The sequence below is a fragment of the Taudactylus pleione genome, unplaced genomic scaffold, assembly GCF_031769625.1.
Source record: "Taudactylus pleione unplaced genomic scaffold, aTauple2 ptg000842l, whole genome shotgun sequence".
NCBI classification, from domain to species: Eukaryota; Metazoa; Chordata; class Amphibia; order Anura; family Myobatrachidae; genus Taudactylus; species Taudactylus pleione.
In genome coordinates, this window is record NW_028285244.1 from 6,688,217 (window position 1) to 6,712,433 (window position 24,217).

Below are 24,217 nucleotides of genomic sequence, written 5' to 3' on the forward strand. Positions count from 1 at the left end.
TCCCAGGGGGATGCCAAAATATATTTGGAGCCTGAAGACAGGCATTTAAAGCCCGAAACGTCGCTACACTGGCTGTGTTTTGAATTATTTGAATCTACTACTGAGTGCCGCACTTGGACAACTGTATATATATATATATATATATATATGTATATATAAGGGTACCAGGATACTGTAGATGCAGCGTAAGAGATGGAAAACGGACTCCAAAGTGTTTATTTACAGCATTTGAAATACTGTATACAGCTTGTTACACGACCTCAGCTCTCTGTATAATTCAAATGCTGCAAATAAACACTTCGGAGCGCCGTTTTCCATCTCTTTTGGATTTTAATTGCAGTATTTAGGGCCTCCCTGTCTTAAGTGCCTCGGGCCCCCAGAGCCTTATTCCAACTCTGATCCCCATCATCTGCTCATATGGAGGTTATTGGCGAAGCACAGAAGAAAACAAGGTGCTGGCTTTGGTTTCGTCATGTGATTCAAATAAAGTAAATAAGCTCCGTTGTCCACCAAAGCGCACAGACCTGGGTGACTAGAAGTTTGCAGAGGCCGTAGGGAGGAGTTGGGTAGATCGTCGGTGGTCCTTATTAAGTATGGAATAGGTGCAGTTTCTGCCTATATATACAAAACACAAAACAGTGACATATTGTAAATCTCAGAGGCATATTCTATTGGGCGCAAAAATGTGGCCATAAAACTTAACGTAGCTATTGCGACCATTTTTATTACCGTGGTTATGTGTGCTGCAGTTCCCCGCACTATCCAATTTAAAAAAATTGGGCGCAATAGTTTTTCTTTCAAATACCTTTGGGAATTTTTTTCTTAAAAACGGAGAAAACAGCCTTTGCCCTAATAAAACTAAATCCAAAATGGATAACAGTATAGATGTGTATTACTGTCCCAAAGAAAAATATTTTTAGCTTTTAAAATGGGTCAATGGATTTTTTTTTTAACATGACGGTTAGGAGCTGATTGGCTAGTACTTTATCACTCTCCAATTTATCACTTTCCAGAGCTTAGGACATCTCCCCCATTGTGTGTATTTTGGGGGCGGAGATAATATTTGCATACCACTCCAGCACACCGTCCACATGGACCTCCCTCTCCACAGACCGCCTAGATCTCAATCCTCCAAAGGCGACAAGTATGATGTACTGTACTGTTTACATTTTTGTGCAAGACAGCTCTTCAGATTTTCACACTTTTCCGCAGACTAAGCACACACACCTGGTTTCTCCCAATGCCGGAGTGTGGGCACATTGTTGTGCACTGGGCAGGTGACCTAGGCGCACCAGTGCATAAAAATAGCACTTTGCTTTGTAAATGTATAGACATGCATTTTGTGGTTAACCAATAATTACCTCAAGCTGAGGTCTCAGGAATATTGATTCATGTGTTACCTTTTGTTCTTTATTATCAACGTGTACCGATCACATTCTCACAGTGAAGGTTATTGACATAGCCAGTGCCATAACAAGGGCTGTGCAAGAGGGGCTCTAGCCACAGGGGGGCGTAGGAGATTAATAATTCAGGTTTACTTGGTTACAGCTGAAGGGTGTCAAAATTCCTTCTTGCCCTGGGCGCTAATATCTAGTCACGGCTCTGGATGGAGCACATAATAGCTTTGGCAGAGCACGGAATCAACTTTGGTCTCACAGTGGGGGAGATTAACCAACCAATCAGCTCCTAACTCTCATTTTACAATCACAGGGGTCTATTTACTAAGCAGTGTTAGGAGACAGAGGGCCTGATTCAGACCCAGTCGCAAGCACTGAGCGCTCGCAACCGGGTCGATGGTGGCCCAAAGTGCATGCGCACAACAGAGCCGGCTCCGTCGTGCGCATGCGCGAGACCCAGATAGCGACGGGCAATCCGTCGCTTTGGGTCTCGCACCAAAGGGGGCGTGCTGTCGATGTTTGAGTGACAGCACGCTCCCTTTGGTGGGCGGGCCGGGGGGGTTGCTGCCCAGACAGAGGCGTTCCCATGAGAACGCCTACAAGTGATGTCTGTGGGAGAGCTTTCGGCTCTGTTTGAGTCGAAAGCTTTCTGGGGCTTGCGGCCACGAGACCCTACCACAAGGGTCTCATCGCAAGCCCGATGGTCGCGATGGTCTTGACAAGGAGGCCGCTCCATAAAAAAAAAAAAAAGATGCCCTGATTCAGAGCGAGCACTCTGTCAGAGCGTCCGGCTCTGAATCAGGGCCAGAGTGAAAGGTGCCAGCCAATCAGCTCCTGTCATTTTTCAAACATAGCCTGTGAGATGGTAGTTAGGAGCTGATTGGCTGGTACCTTATCACTTTTCACTTTGGGATCTATTTACTTAGCAGTGTTAGGAGACAGAGTGAAAAGTGATAAGGAAGTGATAAGGTACCAGCCAATCAGCTCCCACCTGCCATCTCACAGGCTGTGTTTGAAAAATGACAGTTGGGAGCTGATTGGCTGGCACCTTATCACTTTTCACTCTGTCTCCTAACACTGCTTTGTAACTAGACCCCTCAGTATCCTAGCACTGCTTAGTAAATAGTCTGTAAAATGACAGTTAGGAGTTGATTGGTTGGTACTTTATCTCTCTCTCCACTTTATCTGTCTCCAAGGCTTAGTACATATCTCCCAATGAGCCTTAATTTACGAAAATTGTGCCCAGTTTTCCCTCCAAAGTGCCCAGGTTTGTGGGGAAAGATACTGTAATTGCACTTGCAGTCTGAAATGTGGCAGACATTTGCACATGCCAAGGATAGGAGGTGGGCATGCCATCCCAATAATCGCTTCGTCCCTCATCTATCAGTTATGTCATTATTTTCTGGGGAATTGTTAAGCAGGAGTCTGGTGACTATTGGGTCAGTCACTGCTGTGTTGAAGGCTACAGTTAGGTAATGACCATCTCCAATGTGAAATCTCAGTGTGCAATGAATGTTGCACCATAGAACTGCTTTGTTTTCACAAGTCTAGTTTATTGATGTTCATTTTCAGATCCCTATGTAGGTTTTAGTATATTAAAAGAGTGAGCATAGGCCCAATATGGCATTATTACAGTATATATCAGCATTACTATATATCAATATGTATATTGCCAGAGTACATATCAGAAATAAGCGGGGTGCTGCTTATACATAAATATGTCCATCACAAGATGCTTATACTTAAATATATCCAGCATGTTTCACCCTTTTATATGTAGGTTGCCATGAGAACGGGGAGATACTTCTATCTCAGACAGGACAGTGTGACTGAAGGCTTGTAGACAGACAATTTATACAGACATGTGAATGGGATATCAAAATATCTTATACTGACTGAGAATGAGTTGTCCAGCTACGTATATTGGAAATGCTCAGTTATTACTATTTAACTAGGCCGGGATGTGACAGATTTATACACAAACATGTCAGTGTGCAGTAAGCAACGTCTGAGGGATGTTCCGATAAAGCAGATACATACTGTGCTGCCATTTAAGGATACACAAGATAATCCAATTTATTCTCCTTATTCATCCCTTTCTCTGGATGTACTAAAGGAAAAATGCTGTAAAACCCCCGTTTTCGGGGGTATTACTGCATGTCCATATGTACTAACCCCCGGCCGCCATTTTATTGGTGCAGAGGGTAACACCAGAAAAACCTGACGTTACCGTATAGAAGCCTATGGGCTTCTTACCGCACCCCACACCCCACACTTCACCGCCACCTCACCGCCCCGCAGACGCCCAGCACTGGACCCCACTCACCTGCTTTCCATGGTTGCTGTCCCATGCTCCTGCTGGGTCCTCCGCCTGCTCCTCCTCCTAATCTTCTTCCGGGTGCAGGGAGGAGGAGCCCGGGGCTTCCTGCACAGGTCACCAGCAGGAAGCTCCCGGGGCTTGGAGGGGGCGGGGTCCCACGGAGACCCCCTCACCCGGCGTCGGCTGCTTATCGCAAGAGCTGTCCTTTGCGATACTAATCGCATATGTTAGTACATATGCGATTAGTAAGGTTGCGGTGACTGGTGGAATTGTCACCGTAACCTTAGTACATCCCAGCCTAAGAAATGAGAGCGATAATAACAATCACAGAATGGAATAATTTGGGGGGGTTTTTTCAAAATTTTTAGCTTTTTAAAATAATTATTGTAATTGACTTTGTGTAAAATATTGCAGACGGGATAATGATGTTGTAAGACTGATAGGGATCTATGTACTAAGCCTTGGATGGAGATAAAGTACCAGCTAATTAGCTCCTAACTGCCATGTTGCAGGCTGTGTTTGAAAAATGGCAGTTAGGAGCTGGATGATTGGTACATTATCTCAGTTGAAATAGGTGAATTACAGTAAGAGAAGTCATTAGTATAATCCCAATAATGTACAGTTGGAATGTACACTCACCAATTCTATTATCTCTGGGACAGCAGCATTAATGTCTGTTAGGTTGTGGGGGGGTCCACACCACAGTGATTTGAGGGTCTGAGAATTGATCAGGTTGTGCTTAGACGGTTAAGGATTCAGACTGAGTTGCTCATGATTGACCCAAATTTGTCCTGTTTCTTATTTAGGAATATTGGAAGATATGATTGAGGAAGCTTTCCTGAAGCCATGTTGGCAATAGAACGTGTTAGATTAATTGGAATATTTAGGGAAATCCACTGTGAAAGTGCAGAAGTGCTGAACAGGGTGAAAGTGAGAGACTGATTTACTGTAGGTAAATTTTTGGCATATTGAAGCAGACTATTAATGACACAGGTCCTGATTCAGAGCCGGACGCTCTGACAGAGCGCTCGTTCTGAATCAGGGACGTCCCTCCTACCTTTTGGAGCGGCCTCCCGGCCGCTGGCATAGCTGTGGGTGAGCGGCCAAAATGATGGTCGCGATGGTCAAGACCATCGCGACCATCGGGCTTGCGACGAGACCCTTGCGGTAAGGTCTCGTTGCCGCAAGCCCTGGAGTGCTTTCGGCTCTATCAGAGTGATGTCAGTGGGGCCGGCCCCAGACGTTAGGCGTTCCCATCTACAGTACGCCCCCTTTGGCGCGAGACCCATAACGACGGCTTGGCCGTCGTTATTCGGGTCTCGCGCATGCGCACGATGGAGCCGCCTCCGTCGTGAGCATGCGCACTTGGCAACATCGACCCGCTTGCAAGCGCTCATCGCTCGCGAGCGGGTCTGAATCAGGCCCACAGTTCAATGCAATTCGTGTCATTGATCCCCCGTTCCACGCATTTCTACTGTACTGGGACTCCGGGAAAACTACACAATTTGGGATCCTGCAGTACATTCTGTAGTCAAGTATGCTACTAATGTAGGAATTGAGACCTCACTTAAAAATTTATTACACAAAAGAAAAACATTTATTGTACCATGTTACCAGCATCAGAGCTTCCATAAATGCACCATAAACGGGGACAAATCTCAAAAAAGAAAATAGGTCCCAGGGGACAAAATAATAGAATAAGATAAACCACAACGTAAAGCAAGATGAAGACTGGTCAGTTTGTGCACAGATGTCAGCTCTGTTACATCCCCTGGATGCTGGTTTTGATGATTCCACCATACTGCCAAATGCTGGTTGTCTGGGGAAATAACATACGTCTGTGATTTCATTCAAGTTAGCTATATTGGAGAAAATGTATTATATTATGGTACAGATTAATGTCTTTCATCCTCAGGTGCACTGTGCATTTAGTGCATGGGGAGAAGACAGTGGAAGCCAACAATTTTGTTTGCATATTTGAAAATCACTGTGGTTTTGCACGGTTGCGTCTAAATAGTCCGTCCAGGCCATTCCAGCCTTCCGGCCTTGGAGACCCCTCCACAAACTGGACGTGTGCCCTGGTGGAAAAATCAGAAGTGCACTGTGAAAAATTGTGAACAGGTTCCAACCTCCTACTACTGTATGATCAGCCCATTCATTCACTGACACCTTATCATTATTCTGCTAAACTGCTGCTTAGTTTAGCTTTTTTTATGGCTAATTGTGATACTGAGAGGGCCTGTCTTTATTACATGTGTCTCTTGCGTGTGCAGAGCTTTTAATGGCATTGCTCAGAGTGTGTAGAGAAAGTGCTTTTCTACAGAAGAACAACATGGTGGTGAAAAATGTGTACCTGTGAAAGCATAGTACAAGATGGAGGACTGATTTGTGGGGCTTAAAAATTATTTCACTGTTGCTTGTAGTAGCAGAGACAGATGCCTCCGGTGCATGTGGCAAGAAACTGCTGGCTTAGAAGGCTGGGAGCAGGCCCTTGTCTAGATCCATTGGGGCACAGCAGCCACATCCACATAATGCCACAGCAATGCCTGCGTGATCTAGGGGTCTATTTACTAAGCAGTGTTAAGAGACAGAGTGAAAAGTGATAAGAAAGTGATACATACTTGCCAACTCTCCCTCATTGTCAGGGAGACTCCCTGAAACAGTAGCAATCTCCCTGTCTCCCTGAAGAGCCTAGCAATCTCCCTGATTCTAACTTACTGCCATTATGAATATGTTATATATAAAAATAAACAGAGAGATTTACATTCAAATGGGATCATTAGTATCATTTCCATGCATTTTCTGAAAAGTATCAGTGTGTTTTCATCAACAATTAGATCTTTACTAACTGCTTTGGGGCTCATTTATATTAGGATGTAAGTCAATTTTATGACACGCCTCTCAGATGTAGCAGTACACGCCCACTTTACCACCATGCTCATAGGAGCTGCTGTCACATCTCCCTGAAACGCTTTTTCAAAAGTAGGCAAGTATGAAGTGATAAGGTGCCAGCCAATCAGCTCCCAACTGTCATCTCACAGGCTGTGTTTGAAAAATGACAGTTGGGAGCTGATTGGCTGGCACCTTATCACTTTCTTATCACTTTTAACTCTGTCTCCTAACACTGCTTAGTAAATAGACCCCTATACCCAATATAATGTGTTGTGTGGCATGCAGAGACTGCCAGTTGTGAGCTGAAGCAAAAATAAAGTGTCTTTTTCTTAATGGACCAATGTATTGGCATATATATGTGTTATCCGCCAAAGTACAACTGAAAAGTGTAAAATGTCATCCACTTAGCATATAGGACGAAACTCGGGGCCTGATTCAGAGCTGCTCGCTAGATGCGATCGCTCGCTCCCAGCGAATGCAAATCCAGTGCACGCCCAGCAAGGCAGGCAATCGCATGGCAAGGCATTAGCACGCCCACTATGTCTTGTCGAGCGGTCCCTTTGTGTATGCAGATGCCCACCAGCCATTCATAAGACGCCCACTTGCACACGTCATCTCCTGGAAGTGCATGAAAACATTGGTACATCGAGCACCATCGGATGTGCTCGCAGCACATGAGATTGACTATACCTGGCCGCAAGCACTGCGATCACTTCAGTGTGAAATACAACCGTCTGCAATGACGCTGCCTGTTAATTATGCATGCCTATGAAACGGTGTGGAAACACACAGGCGTACCTCCACTCCCCAGTTTCTAGTGGCCTGCCCCTGTTACCACCCATAAACGGCCTCTCCTGTCACTCATTTAACTGGGCTGTCTATGCTGAGCGAGCGAGTGCTTCCCGATCTGTCGCAGTGGTTTGCGCACGCACAAGGTGATGTATACGCATGCGCAGAATGCAAATATCGGCCAGCTACAACCAATCACATCCTAGCGAGCAGGTCTGAATCAGGTCCTCAGTCTTCAGCAGGCTCATACACACTCCATGAGCATATCGGTAAGTGCTTTACCGCCGTGCTCATAGGTGCTGCGTACACAATCTCCCTGAAATGCTTTTTCAAAAGTAGGTAAGTATGGTAGAACTGGCTCTGTTGTTTTCCATAAAGGGAAAACTGTCCCAAAAATGCATCCTGCCTATGCCATTATCTCATTTCAGTAACTCAAGGGGACATGTTTCAAACCTTCTAAACAGTGAAGTACATAGTGGACAACTGGAGGAGTTGCCTATGGCAACCAGTTAGCTTTCAGGTAGTATTTATCAAATACAGGACCTGCTTCAGCAAGGATCGCTACTGCTAATGCGTATGCAATTGGCCGATGTTGTGTATTGCACATGCGTATACATCGCAGTGCATGAAGGCACCACTGCGATCGCACTGCGATCATGGAAACCACGCAGAGTGATTGACAGGCAGTGAGCATTTGGGGTTGATGACAGGGGGTTGGTTGGAGAAACGCAGGCGTGCCTGACTGAACGCTGTTGTGTGGGCATGCATATATTTGCCATTGCTATTGCATACGCAGCTTGAGTACTCACTGCGTGTAATGAAGTTAGTAATTTCTAAGTAGGGTCAGGGCTGCTGTAATTCTGCGCGAGGGACCAATGGTACTTGATGTTACCGGTGTTTGTGAAGGTTTGCAAAGTATTACGGATGTGACATAGCGGTAGTGGGAGGTAGTGGGCGTCTGTATACTGCATATTTTCGCAGCAGACCTGCGTGTGATGACGAAGCTGTGAACGCAATAGCGATACTTACTGAATCAGGCACACAGTCGATAAAATGATAGGTAGAAGCTGATTGGTTGCTATGAGCATCGTCTCCACTCTTTAGAAGCGTTAATACATTTCCCCCCTAGTCCTCAAAACCCGCATGACTCCTTTGCAATTAGCTACGCTTCATTCTGCTCAGCTCCTCCTGTCAGACAGTGTCAATTGAGTTGCCTTGTATACATCGCCATCTTGATCTTTACAACCCCCAAAATAGGCACCAAAGAGTATTTTGTGCTGTGCCTAGACAGTTTTGGCCTCCAGTAAAGGCAGCCATTTTGTGGCCAGGACCACTATTCAAAAGAATCAATATTTGTAAGAATGCAGCCTATCAATTCACTAGTAGCTAGAGACCTCCCTCAAGCATGAGACACATAGAAACTCACTAAAATAATTCTGTCCAGATTGTAATCACTTAGGGGTTAAATTTCTGACAAACACCATATTTGTGTGGAGTTTGTATGTTCTCCCGGCGCAATTGGTTGCACTATATAATAAGAATTGATGGTAAAATTAGGCAGAAGATAACCTGTTTAATACCGTAAAGATGATGGGAGTGAGCAAGGGACAAACAACAAATTAGAATGATTGCCTTGGAGTTTCCTAGATAGCAGACCTGCCAACTTAAAAATATTTTGCACTGTAAAATCTTAGAGAATTAGCTAGTGTGCTGCCAGACAATTGTTCAGCAAAAACATTTGCTTTGGCACTAGATGCCTTGAAATGAATTATTAAATTAGAGTGAAACAGTTAAATAAACACTCTGTTATGGCAAAAAAATGGTATATAGAGCAATGCACATAAATTTTGTAAAGTAACAACAAAAACAGTATTTGCATGAGATAATCACTGGCCGTGAGGAAGTTGTACTGAGCTTCCCTCAGCTATCACTTGTAGAGTTGGTAATTAAGTTTTAAACTTTTGTGCAAATTAATTAGCACCTGTCATACGTCATCGTTCCTCAGGTAGAACAAGCACATGAAAACATGTGTATTATTAAACCAAGTCATCCTATATCAATCAACAGCTCATTTAAGATAATAATCTTAATAATATCCCACAAAACTAACATAATGTAACAACTGCACAAAACATGGCATAACTATAAAATAACTATGCAATACAACCTGCAATAATAATCAGTGTGATAAGACTCCTGCGAAGCAACAGGAAACTAGTTCAAGATATGATTTTCTTTTACATTGTCATTTGTTGTAAACATGTTATAAATGTTATTGTAAGTTATATTTTACAGCCAAATTTTGTGCACTTTCTACATAATGATTGACCTGACACAACCTCTGGGCTGCTGGAGACAGTTAGGGTTCTATTTACTAAGCTTTGTTAGGAGGGAATGGGAGTGAAATGCCGGCGGCTGCTTAGCGTCAGGTAAGTTACCCAACCCTCCCCTCTCCCCCCCTAACCCTCCCCTCTCCCCCTCTAACCCTAACCCTCCCTTAGGAGTGCCTAACCCTAAGCCCCCAGAGTGGTGCCTAACCCTAAGTCCACACCGGGGGTGCCTAAACCTAACTCCCCACCCCGCACCCCGCACCCTAACCCTACCCCCTAGGGGTGACTAACCTAACCCTAATCTCCCCCCCCCAAAACCTAACGCTAACCCCGCTAGAGCCCCTAGTCCTAACCCTCCCCCCCCCCGGCGGCTAACGTTAAGGGCGCCCCGGACTTACCTTCATTCAGGCTGGCGTCCTTGGCGTTCCGGCGTCGGGATTAACATAGGGGTCGGTATTTCGACGCCTATGTTAAATCCCTTGCAGGGATTCCGCTGTTAGGATTGAGACCTAACTACGTCTCGTTATGAGATAAAGTGAACAGAGATAAGGTACCAGCTGATCAGCTCCTAACTGCCATTTTTCAAACACAGCCTGTGACATGACAGTTAGGAGCTGATTGGCTGGTACCTTATCTCAGTTCACTTTAAAGCTACATACACACACAACGATTTTGTAACCAACGATTTTATGAACGATTTTCTGTCAGATTTCTTAAAGTACAATGAACGATTTTTGTAACTTCTGTTGGTCAGTCAGAATGAACTACAAACGGGAACACGCATGAACGATAATTGTTGACCGTTATAATTCAGAAACTGAATGTTTTTTTCAACGATTGAACGATAACGACGTCATTGTAGTTAAATCGTTCAAAAAATCGTTACGTGTGTATGCACCTTATCTCCTAACTAAGCTTAGTAAATAGAATCCTTATTCCCATACCTTTAATAGGACACAGGGCCTGATTCAGAGCCGGACGCTCTGACCAGAGCGCTCGCTCTGAATCAGTGCCCTCCTACCTAAAAATGGAGCGGCCTTTTGGACGCTCGCATAGCTGTGGGTTGCCACCCACAGCTATAGCGAGCGTCCATGATGATGGTCGCGAGGGTCAAGACCATCGCGACCATCAGGCTTGCGACGAGACCCTGCGGTAGGGTCTCGCTGCCGCAAGCCCTGGAGTGATTTTGGCTCTATCAGAGCCAAAATCACTCCCACTGACATCACTACTGATGTTAGTGGGGCCAGCCCCAGACGGTAGGCGTTCCCATGGGAACGCCTCCGTCTGGCAGCCACACCCCCGGCACGCCCACCAAAGGGGGTGTGCTGTCACTCAACATCGACAGCATGCCCCCTTTGGTGCGAGACCCCGAGAGACGGATTCCTCGTCGCTCGCCAGGTCTCGCGCATGCGCACAATGGAGCTCCCTCCGTCGTGCGCATGCGGGCACCATCGACCTGCTTGCGAGCGTCCTGCGCTCGCTCGCTGGTCTGAATCAGCCCCACAGTTTGCACCTTCCAGCTGCAGTTCTGTTTGGAAACACATTTTTAGATGCACTTGGTCTAGTGTAATGAAAACATTGCGGGCAGGATGCAGGACTCATGGCGTTCGGGTGCATCCCGTCACTATTCTCATGCATAAAGGAGACCGCAAAGGACAGCTCTCTCAGTAAGAGCTGTACTTTCGAATGAGGGGCTTTCGGGTCTATGACCCTGAAGTCCCTCTGACGTCCACGCACACCCTGTAGGGGGGAGTGGTGGGAGGGATCCAATCTGAAGATGGCGTTACCCACCGCATCCCGGGGCTTGGTGCATATGAGAAAAGCAGTCAAACCCCCAAAAACAGCATTTTCAGGAGTTCGGACGCATTTCTCACATTGCTGCATCCCGCCCTCATACAGATAAAAGCGGCATCAGTGATTCAGAGAATGGGAGGTAGCGGAGGAGGTGACACCGCGCAATGAGCCGGAATAAGAGATTGATGCAGAGCCGATATTTTTGCAGATGCGCGATTGTTTGCAAATGTGCGAAAGCCGCACTTATGATTGCATCACAATTTCGTTCGTACATAGGAACCATTTGCAAAGTAGTCAGCGTTTGGGGGTGGTAACGGGGGAAGAATGCAGACGTGTCTGACTGTATGAAGACTGTTTTTGTGGGCGTGCATAAATGAGTCAGTGCGATCTCCTGTGCAGCATGAGAGCGCTCTGCGTGTCAGGAGAGCTGCAGTGTTTGCGGCTGGTCAGACATGTCGCCTAAACAGCATGGCTGCCCGATGTGCGTCGATGTTACTGATGTATACGCTGTTGCACGCCGTCGTACATATATGAGAAGGCAGCAGTGGGCGTCCCTATGCAGGGTGTGCTTTGGAGGGCACCTGCGATCCTGTGAGAGAATGCAGTTGCGCTTGTATTACCATTCGTCTCTGAGTCAGGTGCAGGGTACGCAGAGTAGATAGTGGGGGTGGGGAAAGGGGGATAGATGGGAGAAGTGCACCAAGTCATCAGTAATAAGCCTGCTTCCCTGACTCTGTGTGTGAGGAGTCCACAGGTCATAGAAGACAATCCAGGACTTCCTTGACTCTTGGGTCCCGTACTCATAGTAGATACACAAATGTTCCAAGAGACAAGTGTATTTGCCTTTGCATTGTGCAATAAATCCAGTCCTGCTTGTCTCAAAGAAGAGAGTGTGTTCATTGGATTAGATTTTATTCACAAATATTGTGGGGACTAAGGGGGAGATGTATCAATAGCCAATAGCAGCCAATCATCTTCTGTCATTTTATAGAAGGTGTTAGACAGGGTCAGATTTAGGTGTCAGGTGCCCCTAGGCACAGCAGTAGTGTCCTCCTGAGCCTAATTATTTAGTTTTCATTGTTTGGTTATAAGCCCTCATTTGGCAATTGACAGTTTAATATAATATAATAATAAAACAAGCCGTGAGTTATGATATTTCATTTTATTTTTAATTATGTATACATACGTATTTACTAATTAGGACAGTTTACAGGGATAGTCTAAACAAGTACACACTCCACTCCAGTGTACTCAGGGACGTATCTATAATGGGTGCAGGGTGTGCGGGGAACATGGGCCCCTGGGTCCAGGGGGGCCCCGCACCGCACACCATGCACCCATAGAAAAAATATATCAAGATCGACATTTGCTATTTTTTACCGTTGATCTCAAGGGAGGCAAAACATACCCCATGGTGAGTTCGCTGTCTGTTTAATCTCACAGGTGAGTCAAATTCCTCCTGACCCAATAGGTAATTCCTTGGATCAATTGCCCCAACAGTGTAATAAACAATAAAAGTAATTTCTGGTTGTTTTCGTGTCATGTTTGCATTGGAGGGAAATAAAAATTATAGTTCAGTAAAAAATATATAAATTTCTCTTACAGAAAATGAAGAGCCTGGCACAGAGACGCCAATCAGCACCGTCCCTTGTAATAAGCAAAGCACTTAATAAGTCAAGAACCATTACCAAGTAAGTGACACACTGTATTCAGTATATAGTGTTTAATTATAGCTGAACCAAAATTGATTTATTTGAGAGAGCAACGGTTGACATTTACAAGTATATAGGCAAATGTAGGGACGTGACAAAATAAAAGAGATTTGAGATTAGACTGTGCGAATTGGGGGGGGGGATTATTTTCTCATATATTACCTCAGACTTCATTCTGTAACTCTATAAAAGACACTGTGGAGAGACACCCTATGATAGTATGCACGGCCGGCTCCAGGGCTCAGAGCACCCTGTGCCGGCCCTTAAGAGGGCGCCCATACATCGCGCACGGAAATGGGTGTGTGGCCTAATTACCATAGGCCACACCCCCTATGTGACGTTATTAGGATGCATGCACGCATGGCGCGCCTCCAAATAACGTCAGGCTGGGGGGAGCCTCACTAGCTGGGCTTCCCCCAGCTCCTGTCCTGTGAATGGATGCCGCGTGCATGTGACACAGCTGCGGCGGTGGGGGTCCCCAACCTCCCGATTTCACCACCCGTGTGCCACCACGGCCCACGGGTGGAACAGCGGGACAGTACTGTCCCGCTGAAATCGGGATGTTGGGGGGGGGGGTGTGCCAATCTATGGGTGGCGCCTCTGTGCAACCGCACTGGTTGAACACCCTAGAGCCGGCCCTGATAGTATGGAAAATTTAATTACAGATTATGAAAATGTAGTGTAATCTACACCAAAATATTTATGCAGAGTCTTCTATCAAATATTGTAAGTTGCTTGTTGGTCAAACTATTGTCTATAAAGTACATTGGGGGTGTTCTGTTACTTGTAATGGCCCAAAGTGCCTCTGGTACAGTTAGACCAAGGTACTAAGGGGGTCATTCAGAGTCGGTCGCAACCGACTCGATGTTGCCCCCTGGGCATGCGCACGACGGAGCCGGCTCCGTTGTGCACATGCGCGAGACCCGGCTAGCAACGGACGCTCCGTCGCTAGGGGTCTCGCAGCAGACGGGGTGAGCTGTCGATGGTGAGTGACAGCTCGCCCCGTTTGGGTGGCGGGCAGGGGGCGTGCCTGCCCAAACGGAGGCGTTCCCGCCGGAACGCTTTCCGTTTGGGGGCGGCCCCACTGACAACATTGCTGATGTCAGTGGGGAGCTTCCTGCTCGATCAGAGCAGGAAGCTCCCTGCGGCTTACGAGTGCTCAGACCCAACCTTAGGGTCTGGTCAGAAGCCCCGATGGTCTCAATGGTCTTGACCATCGCGACCATCACCCATGTTGGTCGCTAGAGCTGTGGGTGTTAACCCACAGCTTAGCGATCAGCAAGGAGGCGGTCATTCAGGATGCAAGCGGCCGCCCTGATTCAGAGCGACCGCTTGCAACTAACGACCGCCTCTGAATGAGGTCCTAAGTTTTCTATGCACTCCAAAGAGGTGTAGACTAAAATGTCCAAATATTGCCTGCCGTAATAGACCGTATAGTGCACGGCCAGACATTGCGGTGATGTTCAATGGCACATCATGAGGAATTGAATATCTTACTATGCTTACTACAGTGACTCATTTGAGCATGGATGTATTTTAAAACTCTGAAACACTATCCTAAACAGATTAATACTGTATTTGCTGAAATCCTTCCTTTTGGGCATTACTGAAGAGGTTTTTTTTTATTATTATTTTGTTTATTTTTTCGCTAGTATTTCTACCTTACATAATGTTGTGAGATTTAGATAGTCTTCAGCTTTTTTCCTTTGTCTCACTAGTTGATTGGTTTGATAGGTGTAAACATAATGTAAACATAATGGCAAAGGGCCAGAGCAATGAGAGCTAACATCAAACTGATAATAGAGAAATATTTATTATTAAGTTAAAACCATTGAGCTGTTTTTTTCGGTATTGACTAGGGGCCTGATTCAGCAAGGATCGCAACTGCGATTATGCCCGCAGTCGGCCGATTGTTGCAATCGGCACATGCGTATGCATTGCAATGCTTTGTGCGAACTAGCCGCTAGCACCGGTACTGCGATTGCAGTGACTAATCAGACCCATTGCAGAGTGACTGACAGGAAGTGCCGTTTGTGGGTGGTGATGGGTGCACGCTGTTGCATGGGCGTGCATAGATTATCCACTGCGATGCCATACGCAGCCTGAAGACACATAGTGTGCGCTGAAGTTAGCAATTACTGAGTAAGGTCAGGGCTTGTGCAAGTGTGCGTGAGGCTGTGATGGTATTCGATTGTACCGATGGTTTTGCAGTCTTGCTAGACATTACGGATGTGGGTAAGGTAAAGTGGGCGTCCCTATGTAGTGCAGCGGCAGCATTGCAATCGTAATGACTTAGCATACTATCGCAGTTGAACTGCGTGCGTAATCGCTATTGCAATCGCAGTTGCGATCGGTAATGAATCAGGCCCTCGGTCCTGATTCCAGCACATTGCTAGAATTTTCTAAATGGACTCGGGACAAAGCCTATGACATTCATATTTGCCTCTGCCATGCTTCCGTCTACACTAGAAACACAGGGGGTCATTCAGACCCGCTCGCGAGCGAAGGACGCTCGCAAGTGGGTCGATGTTGGGCGAATGCGCACGACGGAGGGAGCTCCATCGTGCGCATGCGCGAGACCCGGCAAGCGACGAGGAATACGTCACTCGGGGTCTCGGACCAATGGGGGCGTGCTGTCGGTGGTGAGTGACAGCACGCCCCCTTTGGTGGGCATGCCGGGGGCGTGGCTGCCAGACTGAGGCGTTCCCATGGGAACGCCTACCGTCTAGATCCGGCCCCACTGACATCACTAGTGATGTCAGTGGGAGTGATTTTGGCTCTGATAGAGACAAAATCACTCCAGGGCTTGCGGTCACCGAGACCCTACCGCAGGGTCTCGTCACAAGCCCGATGGTCGCGACCATCATCATGGACGCTCGCATAAGCTGTGGGTGGTAACCCACAGCTATACGAGCGTCCAAGAGGCCGCTCCATATTTAGGGAGGAGGGCACTGATTCAGAGCGAGCGCTCTGGTCAGAGCGTCTGGCTCTGAATCAGGCCCACGGTTGGCTTCTTCGGAGCTGAACAAGGCACTGTAATAGAGGGTAGAAACACAGGGACGAGCTCTTGCCATTCCTAAAAAAAGACAAATCTACTGTAATCTGGCATAAGTATGAAATCCACTGTCTGTGGAATAATACCAACATGAAGAGCGATACATAGACCAGTCTGGCAAAGTTTGAATTCCTATGAACATCTGTTTTTCACTATCTGTAAGTTAAAAAAAAATAAAAAATTCAGAATTGAGAATTGTAATTCATGAAGAGCAAATTTTAGAATGAAAAGTCAGTGACAGCAAGATAAAATCTATGCTGATATTATAAGTACGAGTTAACGCAAAAACTACTGAACCAATTTTAATGAATCATTGCATCATTTTGTAGTGGAAATAACCTGCACTTTGTTTCATCTCCATCCGTGAAGTTAAAGCTGAGAAATAACAAAAACTAAATATAGTGACAACATAAAAGCGAGAGATAGGTGTGGCACCATGTGCGCAGCCAGTTAGGGGTGCAGGGAGAGGTGCTTTATGCCTGTGTTCACTTGAATAGGGTAGGCTTCATAGCAGTCTGTGCACAGAGGGCCTGATTCAGATGCATAGCGCTCGTGAGCGGGTCGATGTTTGCCCACTGCGCATGCGCACGCTGGAGCCGGCTCCGACGTGCGCATGCGCGAGATCCAGCTAGCGACGGGCACTTCATCACTCCGGGTCTCGCACCAAAAGGGGGCGGCTGTCGATGTTGATCGACAGCTCGCCCCGTTTTGGAGGCGGGCAGGGGGGGTGGCTGGCCAAACGGAGGCGTTCCAGATGGAACGCCTGCCGTTTGGGGGCGGCCCCACTGACATCACGAGTTGATGTCAGTGGTGAGCTTCCGGCTCTATTAAGAGCCAGAAGCTCACTGGGGCTTGCGGGAAAGAGACCCTACCACAAGGGTCTCGTCGCAAGCCCTGATGGTCGCGATGGTCGAGACCATCGCAACCATCACCTGGCCGCTTGCAATAGCTGTGGGTGGTCATCCACAGCTATGCGAGCGGCCAGGAGGCTGCACCACAAAAAAATAAAAAAATGCCCTGATTCAGAGCGTGCGCTCTTTCAGGCGTCCGGCTCTGAATCAGGCCCAGAGCACACAGTGACATTGGTGTGAGTGGTGGGTGAATAGGATAGGTTACATAGAGGTCTGTGCACAGGGCACACAGTGACATTGGTGTGAGTGGTGAGTGAATAGGATTAGCTACATAGTAGTCTGTGCACAGAGCACACAGTGACAATGGTGTGAGTGGTGGATGAAGGCGGTGCTGCCACCAGTCTGTATAGCAGAGACGTGCAGTCAGGGTAGGCAGGAGAGGCAGAGCCTACCCTGTTATACTCCATATCATGCTCCAGAGTTTTGATATAAAAACAGTGTTTTTATATATGTGTGCCTCCCCAGCCATTGACTTCACCGCACATCACCTCTGTATTGTGCTGCTGGTCACGCAAGCCACTCCTGCGACAGAGCCCCTATGCAAAGCAATGCAACTAGAACACCTCAAATAAAAAATTTTTGTCAGAAGCGACAAGTTTCATGAGTCAAAATATAGGATGAAAACTGGACCACAGGAGTTTCGACTCTAAGTGGAACATCTTCGCAGCACCGAACAGGTTAAAACATTTTTTCGATGATACATACAGGTGTGTCCACATACATCTAGCCTCCTTGCGCGTTAAACAGCCCTTCTAGTCTCACAATGCCATAGCGTGACTCGGTAGCTCTGAACATTTATTCGGTCGACTTTTTACCTTCAAATGAGTCTTAGACGCACAGCGGTGTGAATAGAACGCACAGCATCGCATGCAGATACATCCGCAGTCCCACACAGAATATAGGCATGCTGCATATCATTTTCATTAGCAGAAGCTGATTGTGCATTTTATTCGCACCGCTTTGCGAGTAAGATATATAAAATGTATAAAAGGGAGCTTAGTCCTCCGTATAACAAGATCCGTGCCAAAATAACAGTCACAAATGTTTCTTTTAAAGGACAGAATGAGAAGGGGATGGTAATACAGAGGATCACAGTCAGATGTTCTTTCTATGAGTCCTTGGTGAATCTTCTCCATGTATCTATCAGCCTTTGTTAGTTTGTGTCAAGGACAAGACACAAATGTGAGAATGTATCAAAGCTAGCATTCTAGCTGATTGAATAGACCTCTTATTGTGTCAGCAGCTAGTTATCTGTTCTTTACAAAGAATACATCTGTAGCATTCGTGTCTAATTTAAAGAGGTATTAAACACTGGCATGTTCCCAAGCTAAACAACAGAAGTTACCCTTAACTTTAATGGAAGTATAAACAGATAGTATCCAAAAATGATTTTCGGACCTTTTAAGCCTGCTACAACATGAATGCACAGTTCTTTAAATTGTTTTTGTACTGTACCCGTTGATCATGAACCCGTTTAAAGCCTTTTGCCTAATTGCTTTGACAGGTCAGCTAACTATTCTGTGATTTTTACAGCATAATTTATTCAATTAATCATATTTGTAAATAAATCAAATTCTAGATTTCAGCTGTATGTACAGTAAATGCACTTACAATGTTATCTGGAAAGAAGACTACACTTATGTTACATTTAGCCATGTTCCTGATTCACTTTTATACCTGCTTGCATGAAAGCAATCTAATTTTCTGGAAGGGATTATTATTATTATTATTATTATTATTATTATTATTATTAATGCTAATAGTCTGAATGTCCATGGACTGGTAATAATATGCTCAGAGCAGAGCCGGCCCTAAGCAATTCGATGCCCTTGGCAAGATTTTTGTCGGTGCCCCCTAGCAGATAATCCCACCACCAAGCTTAGTGTTTATACACGGACACCAATAATAACACATTGGTTTGTGGCTTATTTTTTATTGTTAAAGAAACACGTGCTAAACGCACAAAGTATACAGCTATCCAGGCATCCTCCTTTGTTAGGACCCGCGGCGCAGAGGTGAACGGAGTAAAATGAGTCAGTCAGACTCATTGTACCGCTGTCTGCTGTGGACCCCTTCATTTCGGCAGGTCCAGGTCAGTGCAATGTACCAGCTACACCGTCTCTAGTTCCTAACTCTACTACTGATTCCTCTCCCTATGCAACCAAGCATCGGACTTTCCTTCCTCATTGCTTTGTTACATTGCTTACCTGCCTTTAAATCACCTGAAACAGTGACTCCTAGATCCCTTTCCTCTTCTGTAATTTCCATTAGAGTACCCTCAATACTATATTTAGCTTTTGGGTTCTTGAGACCAAAGTGCATAATTTAAACATTTTTAGCATTAAACTGTAATTGCCATGTTATTGCCCATTCCTCTAGTCTACCCAGATCATCAGTCATTTGTTTTACCCCTCCTGGTGTGTCTACCCTGTTGCATACCTTTGTGTCATCTGCAAAAAGGCATTGGTTCCCTTCAATACCATTTGCCATGTCACCAACAAACATATTAAAAAGCACTGGTCCAAGTACAGAACCTTGGGGTACACCACTTGTCACAATTCCTTTACAGAGACTGCACTCCATTTACTACAACTCTGTTTCCTATTCTGCAACCAAGTTTTTATCCATTTAACCATCTTAGAATCCAGTCCCAAGTTTTCAAGTTTATTTATCAGTCTCCGATGTGGGACCATGTCAAAAGCCTTCCTAAAGTCTATATAAGCTACATCTACGGCCCCCATTGATCTATTACTTTAGTCACCCAGTCAAAAAAATCACTAAGATTTGGGATGGCCTGGCAGGCTGCAGGGAGTCAGTGCAGGCTCAGCCTGCTGGACTTTGCAAAGGCCTATGGGAGGAGAAGCTGCTGTGGCTGCGCAGAGACCAGCGTCCATTTTTGTTGATGCCCAGTGCCCTCACTGTGATAAGTCTGCTACTCTGCTCCAGCCTCCCTGGACCTGCTTGCTCCCGCAGCGGCAGCCCACTGTTGCAGGCTGTGAGCTGACTGCTGCAGCTGCTGCCCGATGAGAGCTGAGAGCTACGATCATGGCCACCTAATCACTAGCAGAGCCCCACCGTCCAGGTGCCCAGACTCCGCAACCACCGCTGGCTGTTCCGCCACTGCCTGCTCATTCACTGTTTGCTGCTGCTGGGCCGATCAGTGCAGCCCCAAACCTCTACCGGCTTGGATACCCCTAAGCATTCTAAATGCCCTAGGCATTTGCTTAGTTTGCCTTTGCCTAGGGCCGGCTCTGGCTCAGAGTTTTCCTGAGATATCCCTCATCAAACTGGGACAGGCCTGGCCATCCTGTGGCTCTACAGCTGTTGTGAAACTACAAGTCCCAGCATTCTTTGCTAGCTGAATGGTGGGAGGGTATGATGGAACTTGTAGTTTTACCACAGCTGGAGTGCCACAGGTTGGCCAGACCTGAACTATGAGGTCTTTCAGCTTTTATCAAATTGGCCTATATAAGATTAGTGACTTCTGATTTTCGGTCACTAGGACAGATCTACACTTATCACAATTGAAATAATGTCTAATCATCTTTCGAAACAATAATAATAGGGGTTGCTTAATTTAATGGGTTATTTTTAAGAAGAATGGCCATTATATAATGAGTTCCTCTGCTTTGTCTCTTTGTCTCAGTATGTGTTTATTAGTCAGGCTGAAAACATGGTTAAAGTCAGAGTAAGTGCCAAATAACAAGGGTTCACTGTGTGTGGTCAAGTCACACAATGAAACAATCTCAATTATTCGCATCACTGCAGAATGCACTGTACTGTACAGTATGGTACATTGGCAAAAACACTAAACCCTGTTAAAAGCCAGATCAATTGATATGTTCAGTATTAGCACCGCAGCATTCGGCGTCGCTGGGGTCCTTCATTTTAGTTCCATGGGGTTACTCCCAGAGTTTTTACAGTGCCGTGGTATACGGGTGGCAAGCTGTCCCTGTTTAATTATCTCGCCACATTTCTTTCTTTTCCATGTCTGCCAGTATAAGACAATGATTATTTGATATTGCTGGTAGAATGCACATAAACATCGGGGAGGTAGAGCTCTATGTGGAAGTGTGCAGGGGCGTCGAGAGGGGGGGGGAGCGGGTACAGATTACCCGGGCTTCCTGAGGGGCCCGGCGGGGGCCCGGGTCTGGCGCCACTCTCCCCCCCCTCACAGCGTGTGCTGAGCAGCAGCCACAGCAGTCTCCTATGCCTGTGCTGGGGAGCGATCACACTGATCGCGCCCCCCCCTGGCTTTGTGTCGGGCTGAGGGGGCTCAGAGCGTCCCCCCTCCCCAGCGCGCCGCTGCAAATCTTTTTTTTTCTCGGCAAGGGGGCGTGGCCACGCCTCCCACGATTAGGTCACGCCCCCTATTACCAGGGCCCGCCACGGCTCTTGGCGGGCCTGGAAGTGTGGGAGGAGCTTCAGTTATTCTGGTCTCAGGTGAAATCTGCGATGTCTAATACTGGTATATTCCCTTCATGATTCTTACACCAGTACTCTGGGAGTGAGGGAGGATGATGAATTGGACCGTTACAGTCTTCAATATGGTGCTAATTGATGTGCACTAGCTAAAGTCTGTTTGGCACGTTCATGGATGGCTTCTTCTGGCCCAGACTTCTGCGCATAGGTTGCACTGATAAATGCAGGTCCGGTTCCTGACACGTTCTGTCTGTTCGGCCCTGGGTAAATGTTACAGTAAAGCATGAGCGTTATAAGTATATTGCTCACAAGACACTGGGGCCAATTCATCATAACTAAAAATCCTCTGGAGGTAATTAGGTTTAGAACTCACAAGGAGTTCTACCTAATTACACTGTACAACAAATTAATACTTTTAATTTGTTTCCTTTCTAAAAATAGTCATACATTACTAATAGTCATACATTACTAATAGTCATACATTACTAATTTGAGGTCAAGAATAACTACAATGATTTCAGAATGTTTTTACTAGCTCTATTTCTACACTACTTGCACTATACTGTATGTACATCAGTAATATAGTCATAGTGAAAAGCTATTTTAAATAATCTGATATTTTCTTGATAGAAAATAAATAACAGTTGTTTTAATTCAATCAATCACATATAAGAACACAAAACGAAACAAACATACAGCATACAAAACAAACATAAAAACAAACATACAGCATACGTAAGTACTATGTAATATAGTGGCCTAGTCATGGGGGTGCTTTCTCTTTGCTTGTCGCTTGTACTCCTCTTCTGGGGCATCTCTTGTCACTGTCCAACAGTAGTGATTCACCTGCCCTGATATCTTTGTTCCATTGCTGAAATGTCTTAGTGGAATCGCTCACTATGCTTGTCACTCAGTGCACCACAGTTATCTTGTGTGGGTAATCCCGTGAATCGCATATATTTGAATAGGGGAAGGGACAAATAACTGATTCATATAATTGGGTCATTAGGCCCCGCCCCCTCTGCACGGAACGCAGATTGCTGGTAAGATTCTCTCCATTCTGCCCACTTCACTAGGAATACCTCTACATCGTCATAAATGGGCTATATCTCGGAACTCAGAGCTAACTGAGAGTTTTCAATGTCACATTCATTCTTTGCATGCTGAAATCAATTAGAAGTAACTATTTTCACATCGGAAACATTTTCATTGTTGTGCAGTGTTACCGGAGGAATTCATCATTCCTCCTCTCTTTAAGTATCTATTCCGAAAAGCTGTCATTTTTGCGTTGACAGCTTTTCGGGAAATAGATACTTTTCCCTATCTACTCTACATTACCGCAGCTGTAATCAGTGCTGCGCATTCGCCGTTCCGTTCACAAAAGCGGCGTATGCGCAGCACAGATTACACCTGTGATAATTCTGTGTCCACCACCACCCCTCTCCCCCCCTTCACTCACCTGATCTGCTGTAGCCGCAGATCCCGACCTCCCGCCCGGCCCCGGTCTGCAGCAGACAGCACGGCCAGGCAGAGGAAGCTGAAGATTTTGTTCTCGCTGCCGCAATGCTGTGAGAACACAGAGCAGCAGCCGGAGCCTAGGAAGGGACCAGAGTGACGGAGGGAGCCGGCGGAGGACCTGCCCAGCTGAAAGCAGGTAGGTATAACCCGCTATACGCCACCTGAGAGTGGCGTATATTAACACCATCAAATTCCGAAAATACATAATTTGATGAATAGCATAATTTCCATATCCCCATACTAATGTACTAATGTATGGGGAGTGTGGAAATGAACACAGACGGACTTAACCAGGAGATATCAGTGAATACTAAAATAACAGTTAATTAAGAAAATGTCCTTAAAACGTTATTTTAGTGTTGATGAATAGGCCCCAATATCTAAATTTGACCGTATATGGAACAGATGGTTGAAATCCACTTATGCATCCCCAACCCCCTCTGTATAACACACTATGTAAAGTATATATGTCTGCTGTATTTCCTTGTTTTGATGTCTATTTATTTATTCTGTTCTCTTATTCTATTATGTACTGTGTTCCATTTTATTTTATTTCATTTTCTTTTGTAGTGTTGCTTTGTTTAGATGTGTTTTTATATATATATATATATATATATATATACATATATATAAATTGAACAAGGTGTTTGCTATTTGTAGTGGGCTTAATTGTTTGATATTGATTTCTTAGACCATGTTAATCTATATGCGGCTACCGGTGTTTTGCACTGATGCTTAACAATTTTTTATACTCTACTGAATATTGATCTGCACTGCTGCGATTGCATGTGTTTCTTTTAATGGAATATTCTGGGCTCTGTGATGCCCTTGTTTTTTGTATATCTGTTCTGTTGGTCTTTATGCTACTGGTTGTTCAATAAAAAAATACTTTATCAAAAAACAAACAAAAAAAACAAATGGGAGAGGAGCTAAACTGGTCCGCAGGGGGGGGACTAACAGGTTAAATGTATGCCTGCCCGAAGCTGGGTTTTGTTTCTTTTCTTCTCCTCTTATAGGGGGAACCACAGACACATTAGCCAGTTTATTTCTTTGTACTCATGCTGGTTCACGCATATG

At 45.7% G+C, this 24,217-nt stretch overlaps 1 protein-coding gene across 2 annotated transcripts in view; it reads left to right on the top strand.

Moving 5' to 3' along the window:
- Positions 1-24,217, top strand: part of LOC148474501 (rho GTPase-activating protein 20-like) — a 146,368-nt gene that overhangs the window by 15,231 nt on the left and 106,920 nt on the right. For both annotated transcript variants that reach the window (XM_088458548.1, XM_088458549.1), the window contains exon 2: positions 13,128-13,213. In XM_088458548.1, coding sequence (XP_088314674.1) covers positions 13,128-13,213 — 86 coding nt within the window. The remainder of the gene's footprint in view (positions 1-13,127; positions 13,214-24,217) is intronic.